This window comes from Oryzias latipes, chromosome 6, assembly GCF_002234675.1.
Source record: "Oryzias latipes chromosome 6, ASM223467v1".
NCBI classification, from domain to species: Eukaryota; Metazoa; Chordata; class Actinopteri; order Beloniformes; family Adrianichthyidae; genus Oryzias; species Oryzias latipes.
In genome coordinates, this window is record NC_019864.2 from 31,796,114 (window position 1) to 31,818,370 (window position 22,257).

The window sequence follows — 22,257 nt, forward strand, 5'->3', positions numbered from 1 at the left end:
GCAAAGCAGAACTCTGGGGTTCAGCCTGAAGACACGCTGCTGTTTGAGGCCACATCGATCAGCCTTTTGTTGTGATTGACAGCAGATGTGAAGCAGACACCTCAGATGCTGGCGGATCCGCCACCTCCGACTCTTTGCCCTGTTTCTGCACGAGTTCCACTGAACATCTCGCTTCCTGTGATGATCACAAACAGGCCGAGCATTTGAGTTTGAAATCCAAACAGAGCATTTCCAGGAGAAACCTCAGTGACGTTCACGTCACCGACCCCGGGGTTCGTCTGAAGGTCAGGCTCTGCATCGCTCGTCTCTTCGGTTTATTTCTGACCTCAGCTGATGTTTGTTGATGAAAAGGTGACTCCTCATTCGCAGAAGGTTGAATTGTGTTCCTGTTTTCTGTCCTGCAGCAGACACTTTTAGTTTTGGAATTAAAGCAGAACTAAACTCACTTTCTGTTCTGGAGTCATAGTTTTCCTCAGATCTCTCTACTCTTGATCCTTTAGTTCTCCATGCCTCTGCTTAGTGCAGAGCCATTCTGTCCCACTCCCCTCCAGGATCCCTCCTTCCTGTGGACCCCCCCTGAGCTGTCTTTAGGAGTTTATCCTTGCAGAGAAGGAGGGTCTATAAGGGCAGGGATGTTGGTTTAGTCTAGATTAGCCATCACGCGTTGAATTCTGGGACTTGGTGTTTTTTCACAAATATCACAGGCGTGAAGCCCATTGAGGCGCCTGTTGGTGCAAACATTGGGCCAAAGAAATACAATTGAATTAAAATTGAATCAGATGAACCAACAGAACTTTTGGTCTTTTTACTGTAAATGTGAAAAGTGGGGAGATCACGTGATCTGCCGTGGTGGCGCGTGTGCCCTGACACGGTCAGGGTTACGTTCAAACCAGATGAAAACTGCGCCGCTTTTGCGCACGGAGAATCCACCATCACGCACGCGGGCAGCGTGTGGGGTTGCTTTTCTCTAGGCTGCCGGCGGCTTCTTCTTCATGGGGTGGGGGCTTCAAGAGTCTCCATAACCACAGGCTGCCCTCCATTTCCCGGCGTTATGTCAGAAAGTGCAGGAGAAGCAGCCCGACGTCTCGGGAGCTATTCGTGGGCAGTGGTGCCACACTGGGCTGGGGGGGGGGGATTTGAATGCAGCTTCTACCGGGAGCAGTTCAGCCACTTCTCCATTCATCCTCTGGCGCGCGGGGATCGGCTCTGCCCGCAGCTTTCTCCGCATGACCGCGCTGCGCTCTTGGCACAGTTGCGCACGAACGCAGCAGAGACGCTGGGAGGATCACGAGCACACCGCTCCACGCTGCAGCCTCCAGCAAACATTAGGACACCATGAAGCCGCGCGGACACTCCTGCAGCCTTTCTGCTGTGTGATTGTTGTCTGATCCCCGGAACGTCATGCCCCACGCCCGGAACAGGAACCCCAGCCCCATCCCAGAGGTGACGTGGGACACGGGCTCCAAGGAGATGAACGAGACCTGGAAAGGAGCGATCGCCTGTCTGGGGGTTGCTGTCTTCTTCGTGATGACCATCGGGATCATTTACTGGCAAGTGGTGGACCAGCCCAACAAAAACTGGATCCTCAGGGGGGCTTTCAGCGGACTGATCTGGGAGCGGAGGACCCACTCGCTGGTCATCCAGACTCTGGCGGAGGACCGGACCTTCGTGGAGATAGATGTCGGGAACGTCGGGAACCCCGATACCGAGGTTCCGTTCGTGAGGAATCTGTGCTGGCTCAACAAAACCGAGTTCTGCTACACGTGGGACTCGGTGGCAGACGTGAAGATCTCCCTGGAGCCGGGGGAGGACTCGGACGCGGAGTGCTACAGCATGGTGTGGGCGCCGGTGCATTGCCATGTGGAGCTGAAGGTGGGTGCGCACGCGGGGTCACCGCGCGCAAAATGTAGCCTCATGCGCACAAATCATCCAAACGCCCCTCCACGCATCGCAGGTAAAACCTGAGTGGAGCTCAGGTGAAAAATGGGCCCCCGCCCAAACTGAGAAGATGAGCAGAAAAGTTTAGCTTTTTGGATTTTTGGAAGAGAAAAAGTTTCAGCGGAGATTCTGTTTTTACTGAAAGGATCAAGTTTAGTCTGCTGACCCCCCCCGCCGTCTGATCTGACCCCCTCCCCATCTGATCTGACCCCCTCCCCATCTGATCTGACGCCCCCTCCCCCATCTGATCCCCCACCCCCATATGATCATACCCCCTCCCCCATCTGATCCCCCCCTCCCCATCTGATCTGACCCCCCTCCCCCATCTGATCTGACACCCCCCCATCTGGAAAATAACGCCAAAGCAGTTTCTAGAAAGTATTGCCTCAAATGGGGGGGTCTTAACACAGAGGCCTCGTGAAGTTTTGTTGACCCCTGACCCCCCCTCAGGTTTCTCACATTCAGCTTCTCTGTGGAGGTCATGGTGTTTCTCTCCTGGGGGGGTCTCAGGGGGGTCTCACTGTCTGCTCTCCTTCCAGAGCTGCTTCTCCATGGTCAACGTGTCGTGGTACGGGGGGGCCAGCGTGCGGGGGCAGACCTGGCCCATCAATGACCAGAACGTCACCATGCAGCCCTTCGTGGTCAGCGACCTGAGGAACGCCCCCCACGGCTTTGGCTCGGTGCTGGAACGCTACTTCCTGGGTTCCTCAGGTGAGGCCCGGGGGCCCGGGGGCTCGGGGGCTCAGGGGTGTGGGGGTGTGGGGGTGTGGGGGTGTGGAAGCACAAACAAATGGAAATGAAAACACACTTGCAGGTGACATCAGGGCGACAGTAAAGACCCCCCCCCCCAGTGCTGTGTTCATAGTCACCTCGCAGATGGACGGAGGGAAGCCCCCCCAAACACCCTAAATGAACGGGGGGGGGGGGGTTGTCTCTATAAAGAGAGCAGGTTAGATGGGGGGGTCAGATTTTGTCCCGGGGCAAAGAGGAAGGTGGGAAGCGGCGGCGGATGTGAATGGTTAATGTGACTGATGTGGAATGTGCGGGGGGGGGCATTAAGCCGGGAACTTTAGACTCAAGTCGTCTTAATCTGGTGTTTGTTCTAAGAACCCCCCCCCCCCCCTCGGGCTTTGATACAAAGCAGATTATCTTTGTTCTCACACACGGAACATTGTGTAAGAAAAGAAAACCAGCCCCCCCCAAAGCCCCCCCCCCCCATCAAAGGGGGGGGGGGGGGGGGCTTTGGTTTTCACCAAAACTAGAGGTTTCCTCCCTCCAGTGGACGCTCCACTTCATGATCTGAAGAGGTTCCGCCCAGTCCCGTGTTTCCAGAGGAGGTTCTGCAAAGACCAGAACTTTCTCTGCGCTCATAGGCTGAACCAGACGGGGACCGGTTCATGCGGTTCTGTGCGAGCCTGAAGCCCGGTCTGCTGGATCATCTGCGTAACCTTCAACCCCCCCACGAGAAGAACATCAAACAGCTTTCCTGTTGCTTATTGACGATGTCAGCGTTTGACCGTTCCATCCGGCAGCCGGGGGGGTGAAGGTTGGCCACAGCAGCTAACTTTCCATTGTTGTTGCTCCAACAGGCGTGTGTGTGAGGAGTGTGCACGTGCACGTGCAACAGCCTTCATGTGTGTCCAGAGAGCTTCGTTCTCCTGAAGTTTCTGCTGCCTGAAGGTCACATTCAGAGTTTTATGGGAAAGTTGGAGCGTCGTGAAAACGCCCTCCTGGCGCCGGGATGGACCTTCACGGCTCTGCCCCTGAGTGAGCGGTCTGCAGAACCTGGACCTGCTGGTTCTGCTGGACCTGCTGGACCTGCTGGTTCTGCTGGACCTGCTGGTTCTGCCGGTTCCGCTGGACCTGCTGGTTCTGCTGGACCTGCTGGACCTGCTGGACATGCTGGTTCTGCTGGACATGCTGGACCTGCTGGACATGCTGGTTCTGCTGGACATGCTGGACCTGCTGGTTCTGCTGGACCTGCTGGTTCTGCTGGATCTGCTGGACCTGCCGGTTCTGCTGGACCTGCTGGTTCTGCTGGTTCTGCCAGTTCCGCTGGACCTGCTGGTTCTGCTGGTTCTGCCGGTTCCGCTGGACCTGCTGGTTCTGCTGGACCTGCTGGACCTGCTGGTTCTGCTGGACCTGCTGGTTCTGCCGGTCCCGCTGGACCTGCTGGTTCTGCTGGACCTGCTGGTTCTGCCGGTTCTGCTGGACCTGCTGGTTCTGCTGGACCTGCTAGTTCTGCTGGACCTGCTGGTTCTGCCGGTTCCGCTGGACCTGCTGGTTCTGCTGGACCTGCTGGTTCTGCCGGTTCTGCTGGACCTGCTGGTTCTGCTGGACCTGCTAGTTCTGCTGGTTCTGCCGGTTCCGCTGGCCCTGCTGGTTCTGCTGGACCTGCTGGTTCTGTCGATTCTGCTGGACCTGCTAGTTCTGCTGGTTCTGCTGGACCTGCTGGACCTGCTGGTTCTGCTGGACTTGCTAGTTCTGCTGGTTCTGCTGGACCTGCTGGTTCTGCCGGTGCCGCTGGACCTGCTGGTTCTGCCGGTTCTGCTGGACCTGCTGGTTCTGCTGGACCTGCTAGTTCTGCTTGTTCTGCCGGTTCCGCTGGACCTGCTGGTTCTGCTGGACCTGCTGGTTCTGCTGGACCCTGCTGGTTCTGTCGATTCTGCTGGACCTGCTAGTTCTGCCGGTTCTGCTGGACCTGCTGGTTCTGCTGGACCTGCTAGTTCTGCTGGTTCTGCCGGTTCCGCTGGACCTGCTGGTTCTGCTGGACCTGCTGGTTCTGTCGATTCTGCTGGACCTGCTAGTTCTGCTGGTTCTGCTGGACCTGCTGGTTCTGCTGGACCTGCTGGTTCTGCCGGTTCTGCTGGACCTGCTGGTTCTGCTGGACCTGCTAGTTCTGCTGGTTCCGCTGGACCTGCTGGTTCTGCTGGACCTGCTGGTTCTGTCGATTCTGCTGGACCTGCTAGTTCTGCTGGTTCTGCTGGACCTGCTGGTTCTGCTGGACCTGCTGGTTCTGCCGGTTCTGCTAGTCCTGCCGGTTCTGCTGGACCTGCTGGTTCTGCTGGACCTGCTAGTTCTGCTGGTCCTGCCGGTTCTGCTGGACCTGCTAGTTCTGCTGGTTCTGTGTTCAGCATGGTTTCCAGGTCCACTGTGGGTTTCATGTCTCACGGATCCACAGCCAGACCGTCAGCAGCTCAGGTGTCACCAGGATCTCTTTGACATTCTCCGTTGCAAACACGTGAGAATCTCTGGGAGGCGGACGGCTCTTCTGCGGCTTAAGCCCTTCTTACATCCTGATCTGAAGGAATCCGATTAGAACCCGAACACCAGAACCCGCCTGCATGAGAACAGCACATTGAAACCAGAAAGCGGGTCTGAGGACAGCCCAGCTCTCAGGCTTACGCCTCGTGACTAAACAAAGGGCACCAATGAGAGTGTGCACACCGACGCGAAAAAACGCCACGCGTCAAAGCGTCAAAAAAAACCAATGCCTCTGGCTCGACCAATGAGAACGGCGCTTTTGCACACGTGTCTGGAGCTTCTGAAGTTACAGTAAAACCCAACTTGGGGGCGCTCAAACACAAAACTGCCTTGCTGAGCACACATACCAGCGAAGAAGATAGACGCCAAGTAGCGTCTACACTGCCGCGAAGAAATAATGACGGACATTCTAAAATATCCCCGAACCAAGCACCAGTTGGAGCTACTGGTGCTTGAAATATTCATGTTTTCTTTGTTTGATTCTGACAAGCGTGTAAATACTTGCTCTCTTCTTCTGAGTGAAAAGCGACTTTAAGAATCGTAAAGTTGCGCAGCGCCACCTTGTGTACAGGAGTATTTCTGTTTACATTAAGCGCCATCTAATGTCAGGGATTTAAATTGCATGTTCACTCCACTCATCGTCAGCGAAAATCGCCTGGGTGTGAACACAAAAAACGTGGCGAAAAACGCTGGTGAATAACGCCTGGCGAATATTCGTCCCGGTGTGTACGGGCCTTTAGACCCGGTTTTCAGCCCACGCGGTTTAGGGGGGCCGACACCTGCAGATGGCGAGAAGGAGAAAGTGAGAGTCAGGGGGGGTGAGAGTAACCTGAGGAAGAGGAGGCATTCCAGTCATTCCACCACATGAGCCAAGTAGTTTCCGCTTCAAAACATCCCGTCGTGTCATTTTCCCTTTGGATCCGGAGGTTCTCCTCACTCAGGGAACTGAATTTTCTGGGTCTGGGAAGAACTAAATGTCCCTCAGCAGAACCGAACCAACCACATCAAAGGAGTCAGAGAGGGACCCTCACTGGAGGAAGATGTTTCACAAACGTCTGGATGAAGGTCAGACCGGAGAAAGATCAGCTGTTCCTCTGGAAGCAGAAGCTCCGCCTCCAAACAGCCTGAGGTGAAGCGGTGATGCTGCAGCGCCGTTCTCCATCCGGATCTGAACATATGCTCTGCTTCCGGATCAGAACCTGCAGGATCAGGACCTCAGGATCAGAGCCTGATCTGCCGTTTGTCCTGATGCATCCCATCAGTAACGTTTGTTTGTGGCCTGCAGGTGTGGCGGTGCTGGTTCCCCCCGACATCCCCCTGCAGCTGGGCCTGGACAGTCGGCAGCAGTTCTGCCTGCAGTCCCGGGCGGGTCTGGAGCGCCCCCTGCTGCAGTACAGCGTGTGTGTTGCTCCCCACCTCCGGGCCGCTCACCAGGGGGCCCAGCAGCAGCTCCTGCAGCGCAGCAGGGAGCTGCCCAGCATGAGGGCGCTGTGGTGAGTTTGGTGACTGTGCCCCCCCACCCCAGTGACACTCCTGAATGCCCCCCCATGTGTCCTACAGGCTGCCCTTTTGGAAGCTGCTCACCAATGTGGACTCAGGGCTGAAGGTGGAGAGGGAGCTGAGGACCTTCTCTAACCGTCTGAGGAGACACCAGCTGGGGGAGGGGGTCATCAGCCTCAGCGAGCATTCCACCACCCTCCTCTCTGAAATGGTCAGTTCCTGCCGATGCAGTTCTTCATTTCTTACACCGCCCCAGGTTCTTCTCTGGACGTGATCGCCATGACGACACAGAACTTAAGAACAGAATCTAAACTGTAAAACAAACAACAAATGTATGGGGGGGGGGAGGGTCAGAAGTACTGAGTCAGCATGATTGAACACCCGGTAAACACCCGGTAAACACCCGGTGAACACCCGGTGAACACCTGGTCAACACCTGGTCAACACCTGGTCAACACCTGGTCAACACCCGGTGAACACCCGGTCAACTCCTGGTCAACACCTGGTCAACACCTGGTCAACACCTGGTCAACACCTGGTCAACACCCGGTCAACACCTGGTCAACACCTGGTCAACACCTGGTAAACACCTGGTCAACACCTGCAAAACTCTTATCTATTTCCGTTTTCAGCCCTAAAAATGAACTTGAAGTTTGTTTTAAAGGTCAGAAACCCAAAATGCTGCTTCATCCCAGCTCAGCTTACGTCAGGAGAGATGCAGGTCAGAGTTTCTGAGCGCTCAGGGTCACGGATGAGCAGCTTTCCAGGCTGCATCTGTGACCTTTGGCCTTAGAAGGAGCTTTCCCTGAAGTTCTGGTGGTTCTGGATCTGCTCCTGTAGAGACTGTAGCCCAGTCTGCAGCCGGCGTGAGGAACCGGATGATGGAATGCCTTTGACTGTCGTTCCCTAACTGAACAAAGAAAGACGAGAACAGAAAACAGAACCTCCTGGGGGAGACCGTGCTGCTGGGGGGCTGCAGACCTGATGGGACCTCAGCCAAGACTAACGATCCTGACACCGGCCCACGCTGGGCTCCGACCGGGGATCCGCCCGTTCTCACTCCGCATCAGGTGGAGAACAGGGTGTTCCTGTTTCCAGCTGGGGGGGGGGGGGGGGGGGGGGGGGGCACACAGAACTTCTTGGAATCTCAGGTTTTTTGATACTTAAAAACAGCCATGCGTGCCCCCCCCCCTGCACAGGAGCGGGGGGCTTTGTGAAAATGAAGGGTTAAATATGGCCCCCTGAGGTTTACCTCTCCTCAGAGGGGCAAACCTCATTAATAACCCCCCGCCCCCCATGTTTAACTCTTCAGCAGGGACTGCTGAGACGTCGTCTGTTCCATCTTTGGGCGGCAGTGGCTCAGGCGGTAGAGCGGGTCGTCCAATGAACGAAGGGTCGGGGGTTTGATGAATGTGCATAAATGTCCCGGTGATGGTCAGAGGGGCCACGCCCCCCGTCAGTCTGCCCCGGGGCAGCTGTGGTACATCAGTGGCTACCATCACCAAGAATGAATAAATGATGGACACACTGGAAGAACTTTGAGATAAATCCATTATTATTATCATAAGAGATGCTCCTCCTTCTGGGGGGCAGTAAGGGGGGGGGGGGGGGGTGGTCCTCAAAGCTCTTTGATCTGAATCTGTTGATTTTAGGGGATTGTGAATTTCCCGCTCAAACATTCGGGTTTCTGCAGGACCACGACTTCCTCAGCGGCAGGAAAAGGGGGCCGTCCAAGACCAGGGACCTCCCACTTGTGAAGCTTCTCAACATTTCCATCACCCTGTCCCCCTTCATGGGGGTGGACAGCACACGGTTCCACTCCTCCCTGACTGACGGTACTGAGGCGTACTGGCTTGGCCTGCCCTCGACCCCCCAGGGAAAGCTGGTGAGACCTGAGAAATGCAAACCATGCAACTCCATGATCATTACCCCCCCCCCCCCCCCCCCCAACCTGCTGGAAGAGGACGACCAGCAGGTTGAACCCGCCCCCTCCCCATCCTCCCCAGATTCCCATAATGAGTCGGTGGCGAGGGAACTTCTGCGTGAAACTGAATCTGACCAACCCCGGCGCTGTGAGCTGGTTCCTGGACCGACTCGGATTGCTGCAGGCCCATTTAGGAATGGAGTACGTCACGCTGGAAGGCGGGGAGGGGGATCTGTTTGAAGAGCAGGCCCTGCGGCCCCCACCGGCTCTGGCAGGAGACAAGTACATCGCACTGCTGGCTGACCTGGCCACTATGATGGGAGACTCCACCGTCATGACCGCCGCCACACGGTACGCCAGCTCCGCCTCCTCTTTCTGCAGGCCGTGCCCCGCCTCCTGAAGGCGCCTGTCCCCGTTTCCCCAGGTCCAGCCACAAGCCGCTGTTCGTGAGGATGCCGCCGCTGCAGTCCGACTGGAGCTCGCTGGGACTGAGGGCGCTCATCCCCTCCCTGCTGCACCACTCGCTCCTGGGATACAACTTCCTCATTCCAGATGCCGTCGGTAGGAAAATGCTCCCGGGTCACTTTAGAACCCTTTGCTGTTCTGATGGGTTTAGACTAGTGTTCTGAGACCCAGAAGACCCTAAACATGAAGGGGAGGGGCTTAGAAGACCCACTCTGATGAAAATTGTGTTTTTAACGTGATCTTGCAGCATTTGTCAGATGATGGAGGACATTTACAAATAAATCGGATTTCTGAGGATTTCTTTAGCAGAGCAGAAAACGCTGTTGGAAAACTTTTAGTCGTTTAGTCCTACAAACTACAATCGGCGGGCTAAAAGCTCCGCCCCATCCTGATCCATCCATGTACGCGTTTGGTTTCCTCTTCCTGAAACTATGTCCAAGTAAACAACACATAGTTTGGCTAAAACAGCATCATCATCATGAAAAGACCACCGGGAATCCTTTGAAAACAGACCAGAAAACCATCAGAGCAGGACTCTCATAAAGATCCACTCTGGATCGGTGGAAGATCCCGTTGACCGCCAACGTCATCACCTCCAGCCTTCATCTGTCTTCTCCGTCTTGGCAGGAGGCTCTCTGTCGGCAGAACCGGTCTCAGATGAGGAACTGTTCATCCGCTGGCTGGAGATTGCAGCCTTTCTCCCCGTTATCTCCTTCTACACCCCTCCATGGGTCTGCGGAGAGGACCAGGTATGGTGTCTGGAGGGGTTTGTAAATGAATCTATTCTATGGCTTTGTCATAGTTTGTGTTTGGGAAGTGAAAACAGACTCGGCTATGACTGGCTGATTGAGTGGACGGTTGACGTGACGTTCTGCTGTCTTTGTGCCCTTGAACCTTGCGTTGGGGCAGTTGTAACAGAATTTGCCTGCTCCTGTATGAACCCTGCTCTGCTGCAGGTCTTTGACCTTTTGGAAACACGCTCAGGTAGGCTCCTGCTGGAGATATTTCCATAGAAGCTCCTCTCAGCTGATGTTCTGCTGGGGTTGGTTCTGAAGCTGCTGGAGACCAAAGTAGTTCAGGGTCCAGTTACTGACCGAATCTGAGAACTGGACTGAGTGACGTCGTCTAGAAACGGATTTACCTCCAACTCCAACCAAATGAAGTCAATTCAGTTGTCATTTTTTCAAGATATACCGAGGCCGCCATGTTGGATCCAGGTGTTGTTAGTAACCGTTTGGTCGGAGTCAACGTTTCTATGGCAACCATATCTCACCAGTCAGGAGTGAGCTTGTTGGAATGCCACACCCCTAAAACGTGCAAGTGGGCTCTATCAAATCTGTCAGACGTTTTGAATGTTGGATGTGGGGGCCAGCAGGCTCTGCATGATTTTACTGAGGCGTCTGATTGGTCAGTTTATAACTTGAATAGCTGGAAAAAAAGAAAAAATATTGTTAAAAAAGAGGATTATGAAGAACCTCAAAAAATGTATCAGTTCCAGAATGTTTATTCTGACCAATAGAATGACCAACAGCTGTTATTGCTCTGTGGAAGTCTGTGGAATCAGCAGTTACTTCCTGTTTGGAACGCCAAAAGGGGAGGGGCTCAGTCCAGTTCTCTAATACAGTCAATTAGTACAGCACAGCGAGACAGACTGATGCTTTTCCACAAATCACGGCAGCGTTTCCGGTGTCATGTGACCAGAATGGAATCGCAGCTTTTGTAATTAGGAGACGGCATTTTATCACATGGTGGTCGTGTCCCGAGTGGTAAATGGCGTATACTTATATATACTTATATATACTTATAAATACTTATATAGCGCTTTTCTACCTTCAAGGCCCAAAGCGCTTTACAGTCACACACTGGTGGCGGCTCCGCTGCTGAACACTCGCACCAACCTCCCACCAGAGGCAAGGTGGGGTTCAGTGTCTCGCCCAAGGACACTTCAAGACATGGGCGTGCAAGGAGGGGGAATCGAACCTGCAATCTTACGATCATGGGTCGACCACCCTACCGCTGCACCACAGCCGCCCACAAAGCAGCCACAAAGGCGCTAAAGCGACAAAACAAGAGGAACATGTTCTTTCTCCTGGAAAGAAGACACCAGATGTTTTTGGACCCCCCAGCCCAGAACCAGCAGGTTCCCGTTCATCTGGACTCTGGCTGCAGGAAAACAGAGAATGGCGTCTGACGTCAGACACGGAGGAGTTCTCCAGCGATGCAGCTCAGGTTCCCAAAAGAGTTTCTGTTCCCTCAGAGGATGAGAAGTTTTCCAGCCCCCCCCCCCCCCCCCCCCCCCCCCCCTGGTTTCATCCACCTGTGGTTTAGAGTCCATCTGTTCTGAATTACAGCCTCTGTTCTGGATTTATGGCTCCCGCTCAATACTGGAATGATAATGAATTTGAGGACAAGTCCTGGAAAAAGACTTTAGTGAGCTGATTAAGATTTCCATGAGGACTTGACAGAGTGGGAATGACGGACCCGTTTGTCCCAGCAGCAGAAGGTGAAGGCAGGAAAACGGAAGGCGTGGTTATGACTTGTATCGCGTGACAAGGATAAAAATAAGCCTTTTGGACAGCCGCGAGTTTTCCATGTTGGTGTGCAGCACCACTTCACTGAGAAAGCTGAATGAAGTCAGTGGATGTTCAGTGGACAGCAGGCCCCTGTGCTGCCGGAGGGAAACTCTGCACCTTTCTTTCCAGACTCGGTGAGACTCGAGACAGTCGCAGACAGGTCACTGCAACGACAGCGCCTCAATCAAGTGGTGGAAAACCTCAAAGCCACACATGCCTGGCTTCTCAATTAGAGAAAAATCCACTCAAAGCCACGCTGCGACTTCGATTCATTCCAAACGCTCTTAGTCCTGGTCATGAAAAAGACATTTTCCTAAAAACGCCGTCAAATTCAATTTGAGTCCCAGGATGTTAGAGAGGATGTGACCTTCTCAGAAAAGTCATGGAAACTAAAGACAGACGTGGCAACAATAAAGTCATGAAGTTAAAGTGTGACGTCTTTACTGTCTCATCTAGGTGTTCAGATGAAAAGACACTCCAAACATCACTTAGAAAATCTTTACTTACATTTTCTGGAGTTGAAATAGTTTTTCTTTCGTTGAGTGATTGAAAGCGGTCCGGTTCTTATCCCTCTTCAGGTTTTTTTGGCTAACCAAGGCTTCCTTTTCGGTGTGTCCTGATTGTTGAACCACAGCTGCTGAATCTGACTCGGACCTACATCGCAAAGCACCAGAAGGAAGTGGTCCCACTGATTAAGAAATATGCAGAGGAGTGGCAGACGACAGGAAAGCCCATCTATCGTCCCATGTGGTGGCTCAGTCCTACTGATCCCACCACGTTCACCATTGATGACCAGTTCTTGATTGGAGACGAGGTAATTCCTTTTTGCTGTGATGCTGATGAGCTTCATTTGCAGCTTCAGGACAACTTTCACACAGCTCACACACGAGGTGGAGTTGGGCTGCACTCACACTGGGTGTGTGCGAACCGCTTGGGTAGATGGGTAGCTCACCTGAACACCTGAGCCGACCCAAACCACAGAGGGACAAAACCGTGTTTGTCAGTCCCTCGCTGTCCAACGTAAAAACCAGAGTGTGGTGTAATGACGCCGTACGACCAGACTGTGGCGTAATGACGCCGTACGACCAAAGTGTGGCGTAATGACGCCGTACGACCAAAGTGTGGCGTAATGACGCCGTACGACCAGACTGTGGCGTAATGACACCGTACGGTCAGACTGTGGCGTAATGACGCCGTACGACCAGAATGTGGCATAATGACGCCGTACGACCAGACTGTGGCGTAATGACACCGTACGACCAGACTGTGGCGTAATGACGCCGTATGACCAGAATTTGGCATAATGACGCCGTACGACCAGACTGTGGCGTAATGACGCCGTACGACCAGACTGTGGCGTAATGACACCATAAAACCAGAATGTGGCGTAATGACGCCGTACGACCAGACTGTGGCGTAATGACGCCGTACGGTCAGACTGTGGAGTAATGACACCATAAAACCAGAATGTGGCGTAATGACGCCGTACGACCAGACTGTGGCGTAATGACGCCGTACGACCAGACTGTGGCGTAATGACACCATAAAACCAGACTGTGGCGTAATGACACCGTACGACCAGACTGTGGCGTAATGACGCCGTACGACCAGACTGTGGCGTAATGACACCGTACGACCAGACTGTGGCGTAATGACACCGTACGGTCAGACTGTGGCGTAATGACGCCGTACTACCAGACTGTGGCGTAATGACACCGTACGGTCAGACTGTGGCGTAATGACACCATAAAACCAGAATGTGGCGTAATGACGCCGTACGACCAGACTGTGGCGTAATGACGCCGTACGACCAGACTGTGGCTTAATGACGCCGTACGACCAGACTGTGGCGTAATGACGCCGTACGACCAGACTGTGGCTTAATTACACCGTACGACCAGACTGTGGATTAATGACACCGTACGACCAGACTGTGGCGTAATAACGCCGTACGGTCAGACTGTGGCGTAATGACGCCGTACTACCATACTGTGGCGTAATGACGCCGTACGACCAGACTGTGGCTTAATGACACCGTACGACCAGACTGTGGCGTAATAACGCCGTACGACCAGACTGTGGCGTAATGACGCCGTACGACCAGACTGTGGCTTAATGACACCGTACGACCAGACTGTGGCGTAATAACGCCGTACGGTCAGACTGTGGCGTAATGACGCCGTACTACCATACTGTGGCGTAATGACGCCGTACTACCAGACTGTGGCGTAATGACGCCGTACGACCAGAGTTTGGCGTAATGACACCATAAAACCAGAATGTGGCGTAATGACACCATAAAACCAGAATGTGGCGTAATGACGCCGTACGACCAGACTGTGAAGTAATGACGCCGTACGACCAGAATGTGGCGTAATGACGCCGTACTACCAGACTGTGGCGTAATGACGCCGTACGACCAGAGTTTGGCGTAATGACACCATAAAACCAGAATGTGGCGTAATGACGCCGTACGACCAGAGTTTGGCGTAATGACGCCGTACGACCAGAATGTGGCGTAATGATGCCGTACGACCAGACTGTGGCGTAATGACGCCGTACGACCAGAGTTTGGCGTAATGACACCATAAAACCAGAATGTGGCGTAATGACGCCGTACTACCAGAATGTGGCGTAATGACGCCGTACGACCAGACTGTGGCGTAATGACGCCGTACGACCAGACTGTGGCGTAATGACACCATAAAACCAGACTGTGGCGTAATGACACCGTACGACCAGACTGTGGCGTAATGACGCCGTACGACCAGACTGTGGCGTAATGACACCGTACGACCAGACTGTGGCGTAATGACACCGTACGGTCAGACTGTGGCGTAATGACGCCGTACTACCAGACTGTGGCGTAATGACACCGTACGGTCAGACTGTGGCGTAATGACGCCGTACTACCAGACTGGGGCGTAATGACGCCGTACGACCAGAGTTTGGCGTAATGACACCATAAAACCAGAATGTGGCGTAATGACGCCATACGACCAGACTGTGGCGTAATGACGCCGTACGACCAGACTGTGGCTTAATGACGCCGTACGACCAGACTGTGGCGTAATGACACCGTACGACCAGACTGTGGCGTAATAACGCCGTACGGTCAGACTGTGGCGTAATGACGCCGTACTACCATACTGTGGCGTAATGACGCCGTACTACCAGACTGTGGCGTAATGACGCCGTACGACCAGAGTTTGGCGTAATGACACCATAAAACCAGAATGTGGCGTAATGACACCATAAAACCAGAATGTGGCGTAATGACGCCGTACGACCAGACTGTGAAGTAATGACGCCGTACGACCAGAATGTGGCGTAATGACGCCGTACTACCAGACTGTGGCGTAATGACGCCGTACGACCAGAGTTTGGCGTAATGACACCATAAAACCAGAATGTGGCGTAATGACGCCGTACGACCAGAGTTTGGCGTAATGACGCCGTACGACCAGAATGTGGCGTAATGACGCCGTACGACCAGACTGTGGCGTAATGACGCCGTACGACCAGAGTTTGGCGTAATGACACCATAAAACCAGAATGTGGCGTAATGACGCCGTACTACCAGAATGTGGCGTAATGACGCCGTACGACCAGACTGTGGCGTAATGACGCCGTACGACCAGAGTTTGGCGTAATGACACCATAAAACCAGAATGTGGCGTAATGACGCCGTACGACCAGAATGTGGCGTAATGAAGCCGTACGACCAGACTGTGGCGTAATGACGCCGTACGACCAGACTGTGGCGTAATGACACCATAAAACCAGAATGTGGCGTAATGACGCCGTACGACCAGAATGTGGCGTAATGACGCCGTACGACCAGACTGTGGCGTAATGACGCCGTACGACCAGACTGTGGCGTAATGACGCCGTACTACCAGACTGTGGCGTAATGACGCCGTACGACCAGAGTTTGGCGTAATGACACGATAAAACCAGAATGTGGCGTAATGACGCCGTACGACCAGACTGTGGCGTAATGACGCCGTACGACCAGAATGTGGCGTAATGACGCCGTACGACCAGAGTTTGGCGTAATGACACCATAAAACCAGAATGTGGCGTAATGACGCCGTACGACCAGACTGTGGCGTAATGACGCCGTACGACCAGACTGTGGCGTAATGACGCCGTACGACCAGAGTTTGGCGTAATGACACCATAAAACCAGAATGTGGCGTAATGACGCCGTACGACCAGAGTTTGGCGTAATGACACCATAAAACCAGAATGTGGCGTAATGACGCCGTACGACCAGACTGTGGCGTAATGACGCCGTATGACCAGAATGTGGCGTAATGACGCCGTACGACCAGAGTTTGGCGTAATGACACCTTTAAACCAGACTGTGGCGTAATGACGCCGTACGACCAGAGTTTGGCGTAATGACGCCGTACGACCAGAGTTTGGCGTAATGACGCCGTACGACCAGAGTTTGGCGTAATGACGCCGTACGACCAGAGTTTGGCGTAATGACGCCGTACGACCAGAGTTTGGCGTAATGACGCCGTACGACCAGACTGTGGCGTAATGACGCCGTACGACCAGAGTTTGGCGTAATGACGCCGTACCACAGCATCACATGAACATCAGAAGTGCGTTGAACATCCATTATTCTTATGAATACTTCACGATACACTTACCACACGCGTGACAATGCTATGTTCCATTTTTCTGACGTCTTCTGAGGTTCTGTAACTGCAAGACACACCTGAGCTCCCCTTAAGATGCACCCGCTCCTTTCTGTGACCTTCCGCAGACCTGGACAACCTAAAATCCGTGTTGGTACCCTCTGAGTAGCTCTGAAGCACCTTAGGTTTTTGTCATCTTCAGTTCTCCCTCAGAAACTAATTTAGTTTGAGGAGTTAAAAGAAAAGCCCTGCAGTTGTGCAGCTGTGTTGAGTACGTTCAATCTTTCCATGGAGTTCACTCTGTACAGTTTATCTGGTCTTCAGGAGGCAGATGTCTTATAACTGAAAGCTGTTGTCCTTGTGATTGTCTATCAGAGGACAGACCCTGAGATCCCGCACTGACCTTTGTGTGTGTGCAGGTCCTGGTGGCCCCGGTGGTGGAGAAGGGGGCCGTGCAGAGGGATATTTATTTACCCGACGGAGGCTTCCAGTGGCAGGACAGCCGGGACGCACAGATGTTTGACGGGGGGACGTTTCTGCAGGACTACCCTGTTCCTCTGGAGCAGGTTGCTGTTTTCTTTCGGAGAAGCTGAGTCCACCGGCAGCGTCTCCTTCCTTATCCAGTTACTGTTTCAATGAGGTCACTTCTTTTCAAAAGGACTTGTGGTCTTGTCAACATGCACTTTTAAACTAGAGACCATCCATCCTGAGTCAAGCCCTGCCTCCAGGTGATTTTTAAAAATGTTTACTTGCACTTTATAGTTCAAATTGTGGCTTTGTTTTGTTGCATTTTCCTCCGTTAAAAAACAAGGTGTTAATCAGACTTACCTCTTTGTTCTCTTGGTTCTGGGATTTTTGCAGAGTTTCTAAAGAATTGTGCGTTTAAATGCCTTTTTTCTACAGTCTTTCACATTTTAGTTGCTGCTACCCAGAGATTGGGAGGAACAAAGACCCGAAACAGTCAGATTTATTCACAAAGACCAAATGTTGAAATGAAGTCAAAAAAGTTTTTTTGTTAGGCCCAAAGTTTCTGTGAAGATCTCTGGATGAAGAAAGCTGCAAGCATGGATGCCATAAAACCCAAGTCTTCCTCACTCTGAAGGTGTTTTTTTACCTGAAATGACCAGACGTCTCCTGAATGTAACTGTTCCAAAGCCTTCGTCCATTTCATGCCATCAAGCTCTCAGTGATCCTCCTGGAACGTTTCAGTTTCTGTGCTGGACATACCTGAATGTCTGCTCAGAGGAAGCTGAGGCCACCGTCTTAGCCGTAATGCCAGTCTGTGCAGCAGAGCTCCGTTCTTTAAACGGCCAACAGACGTGTTAAAAGGCTCCTTCATCACCGAGGAGAAAGCTTAGGAAAGTCAACAGGACAAACTGGTGGTTTGGTAGAACGCGACCTTTGTTTGAAGTGTTCATGTGCTGATCTTCCTCTGAGTCCACCCAGAAAGACGTCTGTCTTCACGCTGCCTTTGACTGGCCGGCAGACGCGTCTTCAATGATTCAACCACCGCAGTAGCTGGTCGAACAGGTTAACGTCCAGGTGGATGAAGCTAATCTGGTTACTGAATGTCTTATGTCAGAATGTGGCGAACACACTGACGACTTAATCTCTTCAGAGCAGAACGTCTACCAGATGAGCTGTGATCTTCCAGAACCGGAGCTTTCCTAGTTTCCACGTTGAGGTTTTTTTTAAAGAATTGCTGTGTTTCATTCATCAAAAGCTTGATTTGTTCTCCCGTTCTTTAATCAACTGAGCTTCTTTGCCATCTGTCTTACTAACAAGCCTCTTCAAATCTGGGTAGATGGTCTGGATTTGGGGGTTTGGGAGAATCTCCATGACTGTGTTGTCTGTGAATCAAGAATGTAGAAAGACAAAGTTGCAATAAAGTTTACATTTTTCCCATATTTTCTGGTCAAACTGTGTATTCCATGATCTTATGGGGGAATTCACGTCCAGAATTAAACATAATTCAATTAAATCTCCAGTGTATTGAAAACAAAGACTTGACAACAGTTTGATAAACATTCATACAATGAAATAAAGCGCGATGATGAGGATGACCACCACATCAACTGGGCAGAGAACCTTCAAATATTGTTGTTGCTACAGCGGTCACACCCCCAACCACGGCCTCGCCGAGCTGGATCAACCAGGTGAGGGTGCCCCCCAGGTCTGAAACCTCCACTAAGCTTAGGAACCAGCCAACTGCCCAATGACAATGAAGGCAGCTTCAGGTGCAACAAGACACAAAGACCTTAACGTTCTTCCACTGCAGAAGACAAAGTCCAGACGTAACCGCTTCCTGGGACACTGGGTCAAGATCGCCTCTGCTGAAAAAGTGGGATTCCCCCTGAGCAACAGCCTTTCCTCTTTAAAGAAATTCTCTCACAGGTTGACTGTAGACCTAGTCCAGCCTGCAGTGACGGCGGCGTGGTGGAGGTGACCGCCGCAAGTCACACATCTGCATGCAGCGACTCGGGGCAGCAGAGACATTGGACATTGTTCCAGGTGACTGAGCAGTTCTCTTCTGGGCCGTACCCTTGTAAGATTCCTACAGTTGGATTATAACAGACTACAGGGATGCATACTTTGGGTGTTGCGGAGAGAAAACTAGAATCATTCAGTCTAAATACATTTGACTCCAATTCTTTAAGAATAAAAGCTGAAAAAGTAGATTTCCTTTACTGTCGTCATGAACATGAAAGATGATTCCATTTGTGTGAAGTTAGTAAAGCGTTAGCATTCACACTACTGAGAGTCTTTTTCTACTTTCCATAACGTCTTTGGTTCATTGAAGCTCCTTCACACTTTCAGCTATTTCAAAACGTTCTGGTGGTTCAGAATTCTTCTTGTTACCCAAGTTTTATGGTTTTCAAAATATAACAATGACTAAAAAATGTGCATTCCCCCCAGTTAGGCAGGTGTAAATGCTTCAGTAACTCTTTAACCCCCCAGCTATAGCTGGTCTTTGAACGACCCCAACTCTTTCTCAGAACCTGAGCGTTAAAGACCCACTCTGATGAAAAAGCTCTTTCTGGAGTTTCTATCTTATTCTTCTGATGGGGGACATTTATAAAGAAAATGAAGATTAAAACTGGATTTCTGAGTATTTCTTTGTTCAAATTGTTGTGGATCAGAAACAGATGAAAAAAAATGAAAAATATCACATTTGTGAGCTAGACAATACACTGAGCCCCCCCCCCCCCCCCCTCCTTTCTGATCATCCAGGACTTTAACTCTTTTTGCTGCTACTGGTGGAAAGTGTTACATTTCCTGGACCTGGTATTGATGCTGTCATGAAATGTTTCCCGTTTTCACTGCTATAAGTTGTGTTTGCAGAACATTCTAGCTAGGGATGATAAAACTGACTTGTTCCAGTTGGAGATAGAAGAGAATGTGGCTTTAAATGTGTCTATAGCAGCCAATGTTCTGCTGACAGAATATTGACAATTTAGAATGAAAAGTAAAGCATCGTCTGCATAAAGACTTTATTTTATCAAGAGTTTTTTATTGTTTTAATTCTCCACATCGTGCTGTTGTTGCGACCGTTGGTTCAATAAATATGGATGAAGCATTTATGGCTAATGCTGGTGCTAAATGCCGTCTACCTGTAAAACATTCTACTTCCTTCTTAGAAGGCCCAAAGCGCTTACCGGCTTCATCGCTGAACACCAGGAGCAACGTTCAGTGTCTTGCCCAAGGACACTTCAACACTTGGGCAGGAAAGGCAGGAACCGAACCTGCAATCTTCTGATCAGAGGTTGGCCGCTCAACCTCTGCACCACGGCCGACTGTGCTGCAGAGGTTACATGATCTAGTGGTGTCTGCTGAAAGTGGCAGTGCTCGATACCGATTGGTTGGTTTCAAACAAATTTACAAAGTATAAGCAGCTTAGAGTCCTACTGAGCTCATAAGAGAAACCTGGACCTGGACCTGAAACCAGACATGGACCCAGACCTGGATCTGGATCTAAATCTGAACCTGAATCTGGACCTGGTCCTGCATCCTGAGAAAGTTCAAAACGACCCAAATGTCAGCGGCTGTTGATCAGAAACCAAAGCAAAGCAGCGGTGCTGAAGTTTCAGACGCTGACGACATTTTGGACGTGTGACCAGCGTCCGACATGCAGACGTCACATTTGAAACGTCTACAGCCGCTGAGCTGAACTCAGAGCTGCTATGCAGTCATTCATTTTAACCCCTCAGTGGCTGAATTTCTTTCAAGCTATGAAAACTTTCTTTTTTTTTCGTCCAGCCCACTTCCTGTTGTGGACCCTGAAGCTGACGGGGTGTGTGTGTGTGTGTGTTCCTGTCAGGCAACAACCAGGAGCCGATAATACTGATAATACTAATACGCAACAATAATGATAACTAATTATTAATATAGGTCACATTGGCTCCTCTCTTTTCTCTTGGGGGGTGCAGGAGAGCCACATGAGCTGCAGGTCTCTCCAAGGTCTACTTTTAGAAAGTGCAGGTCAAGGTTTCAGGTTTCAGACTCTGCTCAGGAACAAATGGCTTTTCCGGGCCTCTATCAGAGTCTGAGACTTCATCCTGGTTCCCCCGTGGCGGGAATTTGACCTCCATGCAGGTCCGGATCATGCCTGAACAGAAAAGACCAAACTCCTCCCATTTCTGTCTGAGCAACCGAACCAAAGGCTCAGCCAGAACAAGAACTCAGTAAGGCAGTCTTCAGGGGGGGGGGGGGGGGGGGGCATGCCCTCCTCTCAGCTGTCTGAGAACCTCCTGCTGCTTTACGGCTTCATTAGCAGCTTATGACTGAAGACCCCCAGGAGGAACACATGAAGACCCCACCCACGGCGGGGAACAGCGGGAGGGATCGGATTTTGACGGCAGGCAGGTTTTAGCTTCAGAACTAAAAACCAGAACCATGACAGGAGCATGACGGCTTTGAGAACTTCTCCAGATTCCCGCTGCCGCCGTACACTCAGCTTCCAGGACCTTTGGACAGCCTGTCTGCGTTCACACTGAGGTGAACCGCACCAGAGTTCACCTGCAACTGAACAGACACCCGCTCTCTTAGGAGAACCAGAGTTCTTGTTTGGTCCAAATCAGAGTTCTGGTGAATTTTCACACTTAAAGCAGCAGGCCCATCAGAGGACAGCAGCGCCGACGCAGATCACCCCTGCAGGTGCAGCGGCGGCTTCCCCGTTCCTCGTCTGGTGTCAAACAGCAAATGTGCAAAAACCGTCATCAGAATGAAGCGAGCAGCTTCTCCTCAGCCTGGTTTCTGGTCCATCAGGTGGAGGAGGAACTGCTTTTCTTCCTCCTCTGGATGGACGAGCCGAGTCTGAAAGCATCTTCACGGTTTGTGTTTAAAGGTTTGAAGAAAAATTTGATCCTCTTTCCTTTGAGTCCTTGAAACATCAAATGTGAGGAAACACAGACGCACAGAAGAGCTTCGCTTTACCTCAAATACGCTGCTGTTACCATTCCAGATCCATCAGGAGGTGGAACCGCCCTGATCCGTTTCCGGTTCTGACTGTTGAAGCTTCAGAACGCACAAATCCACATCAACAATTTGGTAATAAGTCGCTAAATGGAGACCAAACTAAAGTCAGTTGTGATCAGATTCTGAGGGGTTTCTGTCTCCCCCTGCTGGTATCCAGACAGAATGCAGCTTTCACTTTAAGCCCAGAGATCCGCTAACTAAAACCCGGAATCCTAAATGAAACCCGTCAGATTCCCTCCCAGTGTTAAAGGAATCCCTGGACGCCTCAGCCTGCTGATGCCACCGCAGACGGCCGATGAAGATGCTGCAGCCGCATGACGCCACTGAACATCCCTCCTCCTCCTCCTCCCTCCCTTCAGCTGCTCTTCTCACCGCAAACGTCTGTGACGAGGCCGCCGCCAGGAACCGCCAAATCCCTGCCAGAGCGCGGCTTTAGGTCTAAAGTCAGGATGAGAAGACATGGAGC

At 51.8% G+C, this 22,257-nt stretch overlaps 1 protein-coding gene across 2 annotated transcripts; it reads left to right on the forward strand.

The window, feature by feature from the left end:
* On the forward strand, nt 1–18,223 carry LOC105357953 (SITS-binding protein). 2 transcript variants are annotated; one of them, XR_002873438.1, is made up of 11 exons: nt 1–1,872; nt 2,478–2,649; nt 6,488–6,695; nt 6,763–6,913; nt 8,396–8,587; nt 8,709–8,977; nt 9,051–9,187; nt 9,719–9,840; nt 12,299–12,478; nt 16,736–17,044; nt 17,220–18,223. XR_002873438.1 is itself a non-coding variant. In XM_023956178.1 (10 exons), exons 1-10 carry the CDS (start codon nt 1,402–1,404, stop codon nt 16,907–16,909), a joined length of 2,076 nt encoding a protein of 691 aa, XP_023811946.1. In that variant the 5' UTR covers nt 1–1,401; the 3' UTR covers nt 16,910–18,223. The 2 variants fall into 2 exon arrangements, 1 of the variants encoding a protein (XP_023811946.1); XM_023956178.1 differs by having other exon boundaries at nt 16,736–18,223.
* Nucleotides 18,224–22,257: the final 4,034 nt, after the last annotated feature.